Genomic DNA, 13,396 nt, shown 5'->3' with positions numbered 1-13,396 from the left:
TATAGATTCTCTCATCATCATTGAAAAAAAATCAAAAATGAAATTCGGTAAACGGCTTCGTGATGAGATGTGTCGAGTGGAGACTCTCGTACATGGATTACAAGTTATTAAAGAAGCTGATTAAACGAATACAAAACAAGTTGGAGGAGAGATATCATATTGATATGCAAATGATTTTAAACGAAGTTCCTCCGAGTGAGATTGGTGTTCGAACGATTATTTGGATAAACCACTCATTTCGTTTTCTGATGAAATGGTATATGCAGTTACTGGTCTTGGAGAAGAGAAGGATGAACGGAACTTTATAAATTATTTAGAGGAATATAATTTGGAAGGAATGTACTTGAAAATTGTTCCGAAACTTGCCAATTTTTTAATCGATTAGAAAAGGAGTTGGACAAAGTGAACAAGTTTTATATCCAAACAGAACGCAAATTTTGTGTTAGGCATGCGGAACTGTTGATGCAGTTGAGTGTCGGATTGACTGAAACGCTCTCAAAGAATGACAAACAAAAAGTCAGAAGTGCATTCCAAGAACATTATAGAGCCCTTTTGCTTTTGATGAATTTCCGAACTTTAAACTTTCAAGGTTTCTCTAATATCTTGAAAAGGTTTGTAATCGGAATTTTGTTGATTTTATCATCATGATGAATTATTCAGTTGGATAAATATACTAAAAGCAAAACCAAAAGCAAATTGATGAAACGAGTGAGAGATTCGTATTTTACTCATCCAAAGTATTGGATTACATGATGTCGCAAATTGAGTACAAATGCTCAGTTTACATGTTCAAAGGCGACAGAAAAAAAGCCAAAGATTTTCTTCGACTTCCACAAACTGTAGAGAAGCAAACGTCTCCGTTCAGGTCCGGTATCTCAGTGGGAATTGGAATAGTGCTATCGGTCGTGTTTGTTTTAACCTATGTATTCATGTATCCGAGAGATGACCCTCCGTCTTTTCGGATGCAACTATGTATGTGTATCGTTTGACTTTGGTGCCGATTATTTTGGCAGTTTTGGTTGGTGTGAATCTTCAAATTTGGAAAAATGCAAGAATTAATTATGTATTTATCTTTCGTTTTGATCCCAGAGATCACTTATCAGTGTCTCAATACATTGAGGTATGTTTTAATTCAGTGAAATAATTAATGCCTTACAACCTTTTCAATAGATGACCATGAGCTTGTACAATATTACTATGGGAAGCTTAATTATTTACATGTACTCTATCATAACGAACACGTTTTATGAGTACGCCTATCTCCATCAATATTTCTGTTTACATTTATCTTCATCTACATGTGTTTCCCATACAAATGGTTTTATGGTCACAGCAGATTATGGTTGTTTAGAATCATTCTGAGATTATTGATGGCTCCTTTTAGAAAAGTAGAATTTGCAGACTTTTGGTTTGCCGATCAGCTGACCTCACTTTCAGATTTTCTCTTTGAAATTCAATTCTGTGCTGTGTATCCATCTCTGTGGGTCGACAAAATTGACTCTTTCTGCTCAGACTCCAGATCTTTGGGTATTCCAGTTCTTAACATTTACCCAACTACATTCGTTTAATGCAATGTTTGAGGCGTTACAGAGACAGCAATAAGCCCCATCCCCACATTACTAATGCGTTCAAATATCTCTCAAGTATTATTGCAACTCTAATTGCATTTTTGGATAAGAATATTGTCGCTCGTAAGTATTTAATAATTAGCCACCACATTTAATCATGTACTCATGCACTTGCAATAATATAGCTACTCTTCCTGGAAGCAGCTGGAATTATATGAGAACCACTTGGGTGGTTGCCAATATTATCAGTTCTATGTATAAGCTACTTTGGGATGTTGTGATGGATTGGTCTCTAATGCAATTCAATAAGGATTCAGAGCACAAACTATTGAGAAAAGAGCTGTTCTTTCATCCATACTTTTACTATTTTTCAATAGTGACAAACATTTTAGCAAGATTCTTTTGGATTGTCGTTTTACTGTTGAAACAGTTTTACAGTAAATATTTAACAGATCAGTGGATAGGTTTTTGTTTTTTGGTTTGGTGAGAGATTTTGAGAAGATTCCAATGGAATTGTATTCGATTGGAAAACGAACATTTGAACAATGTTGGAGAATTTCGTGCGACAAATGTAAGTCATACTATTTGACATTTGGCAACTCATTCAAATTGATTACTTGTAACAGGAAATTCCTCTGCCATTTGAAATTACTAGAATGATCAATGCAAAAGAAAATCACAAACGTGGACAGTAAGTATCGAACGATTTTAATGAAACAAGTTATGCTTATTATAATTTTATTGAAGAATTTTTGCATTATATTTTCTTTTGCAGTCCAAAATCTGAGGATGACAACAACAGGAAAATTAGTCTCAATCCGAAGAATTTCCTTAAACACAGCATCTCTCATGTTTCATCACTACTTGGTCATGGATTTGGTTCAAATCATAATGTGAGTCCACGAAAATCGGTTCAGCAAGAGCACGAATATGAGTTGGACATGTATCATGTTTCTGATGCAGTTAGCAAAACAAATGTTGTTGATAAATCCAACTTGTCGAATGGAATAAGCAACCACGATAAAGATGTTGTGATCGACATCAAGGATGATGGAGATGAGTATGATGGTGGTAAGGACAGTGACCTAGAAGAGGAACAAAAGTCGAGCTTACAAAAACTGCAACTCAATCCAATAATAATAATGGACTGTTTGTGAACACCTCAAATTTGAAGGCAAGGAAACAATCATTGTCATCCATTAAGGTCGACGCCAGCAATTCAAGCTTCAAAGTGCCACACACAATTCCACCCTCTGTAGAGATGAGTCCATCCATGAAGCCCAAATCAAGAAAGAAGACCATTGTTGTGGTTGAGGATGATGAAATTCCAGAGACACCCCATCTGACGACAAGATTTGGAGACATTTTCACCAGCGAGCCCGAAAATCAGCATATGGACAATGAGAAGCCAAACAAAACGGAAGATCAAGAGAAGAAATAGATTAAATATTATTATCAATTATTGAGGTAAATAGTCATGATGTTCGAAATTACTTTATTAGTGTAATTTACTTTTTCTTCCTTGGAATAGTGAAGTTGAACGAATCTGAGGCTACATTGGAGTGTGACGAGCTTTGCTCTGTTGGTTTGACCTTTTTTGGGGAGGTGCAAGAGATGAAGAATTATGAGAAGAAGGAGGTGGGCGCTGTTGTTTTGATGGTACAGTACTGGTCGAATTGCTCTTTGATGGGGCATTCAGTTGGCGTCTGACAGAATCATTTTCAGTTTGTCGTTTCAATTTTTCCATTCTCTTTGATGTCTCCTTGCCAAACATGCTGTCCACATACGAAGGTGTCACAATTGGCGAGTCGGTGGCAATTGAATCCGAAGTGGGAGGGATGAAGGTCGTTGTCTTGTGAAATCAATGTTGCTTGCTGCCCTGTAAACTGGTTGTTTCATGACAACAGGTGGGATGTGTGTTGTACTTAAATTTCCAATAGATGGCTTTGCATAGTTTGATTTGTAGCGGTCTGCATTAAAATCTGTTGTCACAATTGAAGCAGGCTTTCCTGGTTTGAAAATTTTTGAGGTGCTGATGTAGTAGTGGATTCTTTTGTTTTACGTGATGTTGATGTCTCTCCCAAAGATTTTGTCCAGAGTTTGCTCTTCTTTGGGGCTGTTGTTGCTGTATTTGATGTGTTTCTACTTCTAGAAGATGAAGAGGACGAAGAACGTGATCTACTACCACTACTATTTCTAATTGTATTGGATGCAGCTCTGCGAGAAATAACTGGATCTATGGTTTGAGTCGTGTGCTTATCATTTTGTTGTTGACTCCTGTAGATGTAGTGCTACTTCCAGAAATTATTCTTGATCCCTTTTTCAACCTTGTTCGATTCCTTAATTTCACGAAGTTTTTTTCTCGTGCCATTTTCTCTTGATTGAGCTTATTGTACAATTCTTTCCAAGTGCCATTACCTTTATCAGCACAGGCTCCTGTTTCATATATTGATTATTATTAATCGTCATTTGTTGAACAATGATGAATGATTCCAAATATTCAACAATGACATCATCGTTTTGAAAATAAATTAAAATATAAAACCCACCTCCAAAATCTCGTATAGTCAAAATTCTCCATAGATCATCGGTATTTAATTCTATGCCTGCTTGCTCGTTCTTACTTTCAATTTCATCAAGCTTTGTAGCATCACAAGCTGAAAGAATACGCTGTATAATAGCATCCTCGACATTGTCCAAAATTGGTAAACTATCGACATGAGTTTGCAATAATTTAGCACATATATCAAAAAGTGATGGAATAGCCGTGCTTTTCACTATCAGAATGGTCAATTTCAATTCATCATAATCCCGAAATAATTTCCGATTTTGGGCATTTTAAAATATTTGAAAATCATGATGGGTAGATGATGGTTTCATCACTTACTCGCTTCAAATTGCAAGTTTGATCCTTGCTTTCGTCGAGCAGTCATGTTTCCGCTGCTCTGACTTGAGGCAGGAGCTGTCGTCTTTTGGCGAGGTGGTGCTTGGCTCATTTTTTATGATTAATTTTCAAGTTTACAAAATGGATAGCGAAAGGTTCATCCATGCGATCTTTCTGAATGTTGTTGAACAGGACAATATAGGATGACAATCTGCTCTCATCTAAGGTTTCAACATCTGAGATCCTTCTTGTCACAACTGGATATTGCCCTTTCATCTTTCAAGAAACAGTAATTCGGCCTTAAATCAATGAACAATAATTAGTACCATTGAATATATGTAATGCCAGACTTATTGTGAGCCTTCCTATTTCTGGGAAACATCTTGATGCAACACTTCAGAGTCATTAGCTGAAGGAGGGGTAGAATTGAGGAGAAAAGAGGATGCGTTTGCCTTCCAATATTCAATAACACCTGTCATGTTTGGAGATACATGTTTTCCAAAGTGTCACACACTCGCAAAATTCGCGAAAAGTCAGATGTGCAGAAACACTGTTCAATTTCCATTGAACATTGGCGAATTTTGAGTTGATTTTCGGTAGCTTCTTTAACAGTGGATTCCATGGTATAAATTCGAACTGGATGACTCTTTCCTGTGAGTGTAACATGGTCTACAAAATAGCAAACAAATTGATCTTTGACTTTTCAAAGGTGTTGTGTCCAATTAAAACTTGTGTTCCAAATTTTCTGTTCAGCTTGGTAATACCAGAGGCAACATTTGCATCATCTCCAAGAACCTTTAATGAGTAAGACATTAATTCCAAAAATAACCCGTTTTGCACATTACTTACTGTAAAGTTAATTCTCGAATTCGTGCCAATATTTCCAGCGAGAAAATTTCCACTATTTATAGACAAGCCAAAGTTGATGCATGGATAATTAATTTTCCTCCACCTCGAATTTAACTTGGCGAGACATTGTACAATTTGAACGGCAGCATTGCATGCCAGTATCTCATGATCTTTCACACTAGTTTTTGGTCCATTCCAATATGCTACTATTCTATTACCGGCATACTTATCAATTGATCCTTTGTGATTTTCAACGATCTCATAAATTTCTGAGAAGAGATCGGTGCTCAGTGAAATAAAGCTCACTCGATCTGTTTTTCAGCAAGAAGAGTAAATCCATACAGGTCCATGACCAGTATGGACATGTTCTCTTGAAATCATTGCTTCTCCGGCGAACTTCTTGGCGATGACATCTGGCACATATTTAGAGAAAATGCTTAGACCTACACGCATGCTATTTAAACTTTGTTGCATTTGACGAATGTCATATAATACGCTAAATCCCATCGAAACTCTTTTGTCAAGCCGAACGGAACTAAAATTCCCAGCCACTAATTCCTTCATTTGATGCTTGATTCCCTCAAAGAGAGTTGAATGAATTGAACAACTGAAATTATAATAATTAAACCAAGGAATAAAACAACCGCAAATATGACAACGGACGAAATACTACTTTGAAGCACTTCTTCAACAAACAATCGTTGAGGTACTGCAATAACAGAGCCCCAATTAAGTCCATATTGATCAGTGATTGTAAATAACACAATATCTAGAGTAGGTGTTTGTCCTGTTTGAAAGAAAAAACTTCCTGCTTCCTTGATTGCCAATCCTTGTAGCTGTTGATTGGAAGGTGCGTTTTTCCAAGCAGTAATTTGTTGCAAAATCCTCTCGAAATTGTTTCATTGACAAGTGCGTTCATAATAATATCTGATTCGTTCTGTAATGAAGGATATCCTAAAAATTTGGTAGCAGCAACCATTTGTCCTTGTGAATTAATAATAAATGAAGCAGCCACACCTGCTCGAATGGCTGATTTAGTTAAAGTGTCAGAGATATTTTTCACATTCAGTTGAATTCCAATTACTCCAAATAAATGGCTGGGTATCCTAGGAGCGGTAGAGCTAGGATATATAGCAGTGCTGGAATAATTTGCATTTAAACTTGAAATAGTGCTATTAATATAAATAGGTATGCAGGCTGCAATGGACGGATAGAGCGAAAGAGCGGAGTAGAAAAACGGGCTCCACAAAATTTTTGGGTTGGTTGTATTCACAAAAGGTTTATACCAAGGTCTTGCTGTCATATCAACACTGGAATAATAACTGGCCATAATATTGGATGGAGCTAAAATATTATCTATATCATTAATGACATGATAGTCAGTGACAGGTCTAGTTAAATTGACTGCATTTTGAGATTTGTGAAAAATTCTCACATAGGTCAGTTCTAATCCAACCATGCTCTGATCAAATCTTCCAAAATATGACATTTGAATTGGTAATTTGTACTGATAGACCCTTTTCAAGTTATCGAAAAGTTTTAGCCAACCTAGATTATCATTTACATTAACATCAAGGGATTGATATAAAACATGATTAATTGCCAACGACGTCGTTTTGATCAAGTCACTCAGTTCGTAATCCATAACTAGATTCATTTGAAGCTTTTGTTTGGCGATTGACCTTTGCACAATATTATCTCCTGTTGTGTAGAGCAAAATAAATGCTGAAATAATAACAGGATTTTGGATTAACATGAAATTATTATTTGAAAATCAGCCCACGGATTTTCCACTATCTCACTATGTTGAATCCTACTTACAAGAAAACAATCCAAACAATCCTTGCAAAATAAATAACATCAAAACCACGTTCATGATTGTAATACATTGCGGTGGCCATTTCATGAGTTTCCAAAGCCACGAATAATGTTTTTATCCGACTTGGCATTGATACTACTACAACTAACCAGAGATTCGCAAGAAGAAGAGGAAGATCGTTGTTGTTGTTTCGGGTCATCCACAGGATGGTCCTGATTCATTCGTCTTTCATGTTTGTTGGTTCCTATGGCCGTAGAAGAATACAAAACTCCAAGTGGAAGAGAAGTGGTATCATCCTCTTCACCCATTGCAATGATCGTTTCTCCTGGTTCCGAGCGCGTTGGAGAATGTGCAAAGGTTGTTGCTGCTATTGTTGAAAGAGAGTCTTTCTGTTGGTGCATCTCTCTCCGAAGAAGAAGGATGCGCGTATATACGCGAGGGTTACAACCACCGCTACTGAATGAGGAGGAGGATGAGGAGGATGTGTTCCTGCGTGCGAAAAAGAGGTTGAAATATTTCGCCTCCTCTTTCTTCTCGTTTTTTTGTCGTTGTTTATGTTCCTTTTTGCCAAGTTTGGAGTTGAAATTAGAAAGGTGCATTGTGGATCATGATGAGAAGGATTGAGACCATAACTATGTGCAGTATCTCGGAACCATTGAAACCCTTTAAACTTCTCAACATGTTTTGAAACTATTTCTTGTTGTTAAAGGAAATTTATTTTCATAAACACATGGAATTGAAGCAAGGTGAGGAACATACAAAGATGAAAGTTAGAATAAAATATAAGAATGCAATGAATAACCTTCTAAGCGTTTTGTGTTCAAGAGTCTATTGAATAAAAGTTTTGTTGTTGAATATACGGATTGAATATCTACTCTTCAAAAAAAATAAATGATACCACTGCTCTATAATAAAGGAGATGAAAACAATGATGATCGAAAATGATCTTAAATAAGGCTTGTTTAGAATGTAAATGCGATTATTCCTTTTGACAGGTCACACTCCTCAACAACAAGTGACAGGTGAAAAAAACACTCAAAAAAATGTCCCAACTGAATCAACACTTGATCGAACAGTTGACCAAAACTCCAGAAGAAATCGCAAAACTCCAAGAAACCGAACAGAAAATTGGAGGCATCATCAATTGGTGTGCCTACAATTATCAAAATGCCGATAAAGCCTCAACCTTTGAAAAGACTCAACAATATTTGGCTGCTGTATTGACTGTAAGTGGTTGATATGAATAATAGGAATAATAGGAAAGAATGATGATGTTTGATTCAAACCATTGGATTCATGTATTGTGTTGGAATCTTTCCGTATTGTTGTTGTTGTTGTTGATGATTTTCAAAATCTTCTGATTTCCTCTTTTGATGATGGTGTTTTTTTGCTGATGATGGGTTTTTTCTATGTCCTATATTTCAATGATGATGAATTCAAACTCTTCGAATCATCATCGTAATGATCATGTTCTAATCATCATGCTCCTTCTCATTCCAACAAAACCATAACAACCATCATAACAACTCTGAATTCACACACACCTACACACGTGCTCTCTCTCTTGTCCTCGATTGCTTTCATCTCACCATCCAACCACCACAAACATTACTACAAACATTCAGAATGTTGTCTTTTATGTAGAATCATCAAGTCGTGAATTAGAAACACTCATCGAATTAGAAGCTCAAGAAATCAATCGTATTGGTTCAGAAATGACCATCATTTACGATCGTTTAAAATCTGCTCGTTCCTTGACTGGTCGTGAAGAGTTGACTAAAATGCATGCTGTGAAACCCACAATGAGAACTGGTTTGAAAAAGAGAACCGTCGAAGTGACAACAAGTACTCACACCAAGGACTTGAAAATGAGTCATGGAGATATTAATTTGAATTCCTGTAGTAATATTGGTATTTCCATTAGTGGCAATGAGAATAATTATTCACAATCGAGTCCAAATACTTCCACCACTCCAGTCACCATGCCAAACACCAACAACAGTTTTTACAGTTCAAGAGCAAATGAGACTGGTTCTTCCTTTATTCGTTCTGCTTCGACTGCTCGTTTAGGAACACCTGTGAATTTGGAAGTGCCATCCAGTCTTTCCACAACAACATCAACACCTGCGACACCTCCTCCATCTTCACAATCGACTTCTTCATTCTATAATCGATCCAATAGTAGCATTAATGTTCCTCCTCCACCACCATTATCATCCACCCATGTTGTTGTTGTTGATTATGGTCACAATTCTTCTCCTCCACCACCTCCACCACAGAATAACATGCCACCTCCACCTCCACCATCCTCATCGAGTGGTGTGCCACCTCCACCCAAGTCCACACCTCCTCCACCACCATCATCTTCATCCAGTGGTGTTCCTCCTCCACCTCCAAGTGGTGCTGGTGTTCCTCCTCCACCAATGAAAATGGTGTCCACACCTCCTCCTCCACCACAGAATGTGGAAATTCCTGAAGATCCAACTGGTGGTGGTCGTGGTGATTTGTTGGCATCCATTCGAGCTGGTAAGGCATTGAGAAAAGTTCCTCCACCAAATGACGCACCAAAATTGCCATCTAAAAGTGAGATGAGTGGTGGTGGAAGTGCTTCTACAAGTAGCAGTGGTGCTGGAGGCGGTGGTGGTGGTGACATGATGTCACAAATCTTGGCAAAACGTAACAAGATGATGAACAAGTAAAGTAATTCTTTGTATTCTACGACTCGAGTTGTGGTATTTATTCCATATTACTCATACACTGACGATATAGAATGCAAAACCTGTTACATGTATCATGACAATTGACCAATATAGCTATTTTTCATAGCCTTTGATTGAACATCTTAATAAATCTGATTTTCTTTGTCATCATTACCGTTGAACTTGATTGAAAACCCTAGGTATTTAGGTGTGATTTTGTAATACTTCACAACTTCAGTTTCAATCTGAAATGCTGCGACAACCCCCCTTGATAAAAGAAAATGGATTTTGATTCTTCATTACAGTCTCTTCAATGGATTCGAATTCCTCCTGACTGTTTCTTGCTTCTTGCAGTTTCCCTTAACGTGTTCAAAATCTTTACCAAGCTTAAAATCGATATGTTCTGTTTTTCTTTGAGGTGGGAAAATCCAAAAAGCCAGTCTTCATTGGGACTCATTAGTACTTTGACACTTAAAAACCAAATCGAATGTCAAACATATATTAATAGTCTGCTTGAATTAATAGATGCTGATAAGAATCGGTTCCATCCTTAATGATTTATTTTAATGACAGAGTTTATTATTTTGCCCAATGCTTTTCAGGCTCCTGATTTCACAATCAGAAATGTCACAAGACAAAACTTATATTAAAATCACATACCTTTCCTTCTGAAATTAATTTTCGATTATTCTCCTCAAATATTCGGTGATAGTGTGGTTTAAGTAACTCGGGAATCTCTATTGGTTCATTAAACCAATGACCTTGTTCTTGTGTGAGAATTTTACGTGCTTCTCTGTCAATTCGATTGGCCTTAGTTCCATATGCAAAATCCACTATTGAAATAATAATAAGAAAATTTGGAAAATGACACAAAAGAACTCACCTAAATAGGTCATCCAAAACGGAACTATTATGTATGGTAAATAATTGAGTGGTAATGGATCAAATCTTCTCAGATATAACATTCTCGCAAAAGAAACACCTCCCATGACGGTATAAAATCCTGAACCAACAACAATATTGAGAAATGATGGTGATCATGATTCCAAAATCAAATGCAAAAAATGTGAAGATTTCACAAATATTTCAATTCATATTTAAAATTAATATTTTCAATTTAAAATATTATCATTATTGGAATATTCATATTATTATTGAATTTTCATCTGATGAATGTACCAAAACCATACATCGGAATTATTTACCTCCCAACCACCAAACCCTATCCCTCGTAGTAGCCAGCCTTGTGGCAATTTCATAATCTCTCCTTCGTTTCATACTTTTTAATTTTATTAATTGCTGTTGAATCAAGGCTTGTTTTTGTTTTTCTTCCACTTCCTTCAACACTCGATCCGATAGGGATCCAAATAGGTATTGACCCATTTTTGTTGAATCAAAACCATGATTCTTATTTTCGTGATCCTTAGGATTAATCCTTAGGAATCAATCACATGGTGAGTGATCATTGTGTGGTTGTGCTAATTTGTATTGTCATATGGAGCTTTTCAAACTCGACTTAAGGTTGTTTATTGTTCTTTATTTGTTTTCATGTCTTCACACCTCCAGCATGCTGTCAAAGATAAATGTCATTTAAATAGAAGCAGTGCTCTGAGAGATTGAACTCGTACTCTCCTTCATGATAATCACTTCTTGAGGAAGACATTTACAAGCTCCATGATAATGAATATCCACATTGGCACATCTTGCAGTACAAGCCGAGTTGTAAGTGAGACCATTCACACCACACACAGGATTATATTCAATGGCACATTGACATTTTTCTTGTTCATGAATATGAGTCACTTCTTCTTGATGAATAATTTGTTCCCATTCTTCAATCATGGAAGAGAGTTCAACTTCTAAGCTTTGGGTGGAGTATACTTTTTGTTTCATGAGTTCAATAATTGAAATTTGAAGTCTAATGTTTTCAATTTGTTTTGAGAGTTTCTTGGCCACAACGACATATTCTTCATAGACTTGTTTTGAGACTTTGACAGATGACTGATAAATTTCATAGGCCTTCTCCATTTCCATCTTGTACTTTTTAATCAATTTAGTGTAATATCTTGTCAATTTAGTCTTCTTTGAAGAGGAGAGTCTGATCTTGAGAATTTCCATTTGTAATCTCTTGAGTAAAATTTTGTAATATTCAACAAGTTTACAAGCTTTAGTGACCTTTGCTTGAGCCACAATAACCTGTCTGTTATTTTCGACATATTCTTTTTTAATCTTTTGTTCCAAACGATCCAATGATTGCCAAGCGAGATGAAGGTCTTTTTGATTTTTCGTCAACTTGTTAATTTGTTTGACATGTTCTTGAAGTGCTTTTTGTTGATCAGCATAGGAAAGCTTTGTAATGTCAGATTTGAGTATTTGTTCAAATTGGGCATCCAATTGAGCTGAAAGTTTGTTGTTGTCTTTGGTCTTTCCGGCGAGTACGGTCGAGTCTACGACCACCAGAACCACAACCATCACAACAGCAATGACAATCGACAAGAATTGAAATTTCATTTTGTGATGATGAAGAGCGATGAAGAAGCCTTCAGAGTTGTAACACCGTTACGAGTGTTTGTTGATGTTGTTGATCCAATGAAGTTAACCGATAAAAGGTGTTTGTTTTCTCCTCTACTCTGGTCTCTCTCAAAATTTTTTTTTGATGGTGAGCGCTTTATCAGTCATCTGTCATTTGGAGTGACTTGCTGAGTGGAAAAATGTTGATTAAGTTTTTTGGCTGTGCCCAAAGAGAAAGAAAGAACAAATAGAGTTGAACTCTATTAGACGATCTGGAACATCGAAAGTGCATAACAATACATGTATTGAACAATCACAACACTGTACAAATTGAGAGCATGTTTAAAAGTTAATGGATTTCAAGAAAGTGGCATCCTAATAAACCTTGACCACTCCAATATGATGGGACAAGAATAATTTCTTTTTTCACTTTGGTGGAGCCTTCTTCCCTTAGAAGATGAACTTTCATTGGCTTATTGACATTCGATTGAACCACTGTTGGAAGAATTTTCAATCCATTATTCTTAATATCTTTTTTAACAAGGTAGCCAAATTGTGTAATTTCATCTCCTGGATGCAGACCAGCTTTTTCTGCTGGCGAATTTGGAGAAACTGTATTCACTTTGAGGAATGGCTCTAATTGTTCTTCTTCATCATTACTGGTGTCCATGGAGGATGATGATTGAGCAATATTTGGCGACGTTGTGGATGGTTGTGCATTGGCTCTACTCTCTTCATGTAATTCATATAAAAAATTCTGTATATCATTCATCAAGGAAATGTGATCATTTTGTAAACAAGCAATTCTGTGTCTTTTCGATCGAATATCATTTAAATCAAGATCTGCTCTCGGAAAGCCTTCATCATCCACCAATGGTGTTTTTAATCCAACTCCGACCTTATCCAACGACAGCATTAAATCTCTAATTTCTTTTTCCATTGCATCTTTGATGGCTATTAATTGTTTTACAAACGTGGTCGTTATTTTTGTGGGTCGGGATGGAATTTGATATTGAACATAACCTTCTTCGTAAGCAGCTGCAGGTGAGTACATCATTTTTTTTTA

The 13,396-nt window shown here is 36.5% G+C and overlaps 9 protein-coding genes across 9 annotated transcripts; 3 read left to right on the top strand and 6 right to left on the bottom strand.

The window, feature by feature from the left end:
* Positions 1–970: 970 nt before the first annotated feature.
* FDP41_013327 (uncharacterized protein) lies at positions 971–1,362 on the top strand (the record flags this gene model as incomplete). The annotated part of the gene is made up of 2 exons (XM_044703945.1): positions 971–1,120; positions 1,171–1,362. 2 exons carry the CDS (start codon positions 971–973, stop codon positions 1,360–1,362), a joined length of 342 nt encoding a protein of 113 aa, XP_044565557.1.
* Positions 1,363–1,567: 205 nt separating this feature from the next.
* FDP41_013326 (uncharacterized protein) lies at positions 1,568–3,009 on the top strand (the record flags this gene model as incomplete). Its single annotated transcript, XM_044703944.1, has 6 exons — positions 1,568–1,691; positions 1,754–2,032; positions 2,123–2,139; positions 2,195–2,259; positions 2,344–2,639; positions 2,828–3,009. The coding sequence occupies 6 exons, from the start codon at positions 1,568–1,570 to the stop codon at positions 3,007–3,009; spliced, it is 963 nt and encodes a 320-aa protein (XP_044565556.1).
* A 547-nt stretch (positions 3,010–3,556) lies between these two features.
* Positions 3,557–4,564, bottom strand: FDP41_013325 (uncharacterized protein; the record flags this gene model as incomplete). The annotated part of the gene is made up of 4 exons (XM_044703943.1): positions 3,557–3,804; positions 3,987–4,004; positions 4,118–4,345; positions 4,456–4,564. 4 exons carry the CDS (start codon positions 4,562–4,564, stop codon positions 3,557–3,559), a joined length of 603 nt encoding a protein of 200 aa, XP_044565555.1.
* A 557-nt stretch (positions 4,565–5,121) lies between these two features.
* FDP41_013324 (uncharacterized protein) lies at positions 5,122–7,057 on the bottom strand (the record flags this gene model as incomplete). Its single annotated transcript, XM_044703942.1, has 4 exons — positions 5,122–5,247; positions 5,302–5,612; positions 5,972–6,137; positions 6,209–7,057. The coding sequence occupies 4 exons, from the start codon at positions 7,055–7,057 to the stop codon at positions 5,122–5,124; spliced, it is 1,452 nt and encodes a 483-aa protein (XP_044565554.1).
* A 146-nt stretch (positions 7,058–7,203) lies between these two features.
* On the bottom strand, positions 7,204–7,521 carry FDP41_013323 (uncharacterized protein; the record flags this gene model as incomplete). Its single annotated transcript, XM_044703941.1, has 1 exon — positions 7,204–7,521. One exon carries the CDS (start codon positions 7,519–7,521, stop codon positions 7,204–7,206), a length of 318 nt encoding a protein of 105 aa, XP_044565553.1.
* Positions 7,522–8,163: 642 nt separating this feature from the next.
* Positions 8,164–9,819, top strand: FDP41_013322 (uncharacterized protein; the record flags this gene model as incomplete). The annotated part of the gene is made up of 2 exons (XM_044703940.1): positions 8,164–8,346; positions 8,746–9,819. 2 exons carry the CDS (start codon positions 8,164–8,166, stop codon positions 9,817–9,819), a joined length of 1,257 nt encoding a protein of 418 aa, XP_044565552.1.
* Positions 9,820–10,398: 579 nt separating this feature from the next.
* FDP41_013321 (uncharacterized protein) lies at positions 10,399–11,202 on the bottom strand (the record flags this gene model as incomplete). Its single annotated transcript, XM_044703939.1, has 4 exons — positions 10,399–10,425; positions 10,480–10,652; positions 10,703–10,822; positions 11,025–11,202. 4 exons carry the CDS (start codon positions 11,200–11,202, stop codon positions 10,399–10,401), a joined length of 498 nt encoding a protein of 165 aa, XP_044565551.1.
* Positions 11,203–11,409: 207 nt separating this feature from the next.
* FDP41_013320 (uncharacterized protein) lies at positions 11,410–12,330 on the bottom strand (the record flags this gene model as incomplete). Its single annotated transcript, XM_044703938.1, has 1 exon — positions 11,410–12,330. One exon carries the CDS (start codon positions 12,328–12,330, stop codon positions 11,410–11,412), a length of 921 nt encoding a protein of 306 aa, XP_044565550.1.
* Positions 12,331–12,679: 349 nt separating this feature from the next.
* Positions 12,680–13,387, bottom strand: FDP41_013319 (uncharacterized protein; the record flags this gene model as incomplete). Its single annotated transcript, XM_044703936.1, has 1 exon — positions 12,680–13,387. One exon carries the CDS (start codon positions 13,385–13,387, stop codon positions 12,680–12,682), a length of 708 nt encoding a protein of 235 aa, XP_044565549.1.
* Positions 13,388–13,396: the final 9 nt, after the last annotated feature.

This window comes from Naegleria fowleri (genome assembly GCF_008403515.1).
Source record: "Naegleria fowleri strain ATCC 30894 chromosome Unknown tig17, whole genome shotgun sequence".
In the NCBI taxonomy this organism is placed as follows: domain Eukaryota; phylum Heterolobosea; class Eutetramitea; order Acrasida; family Naegleriidae; genus Naegleria; species Naegleria fowleri.
The sequence above is the reverse complement of the archived record's forward strand: the minus strand, read 5'-3'. Positions and strand labels throughout refer to the sequence as shown.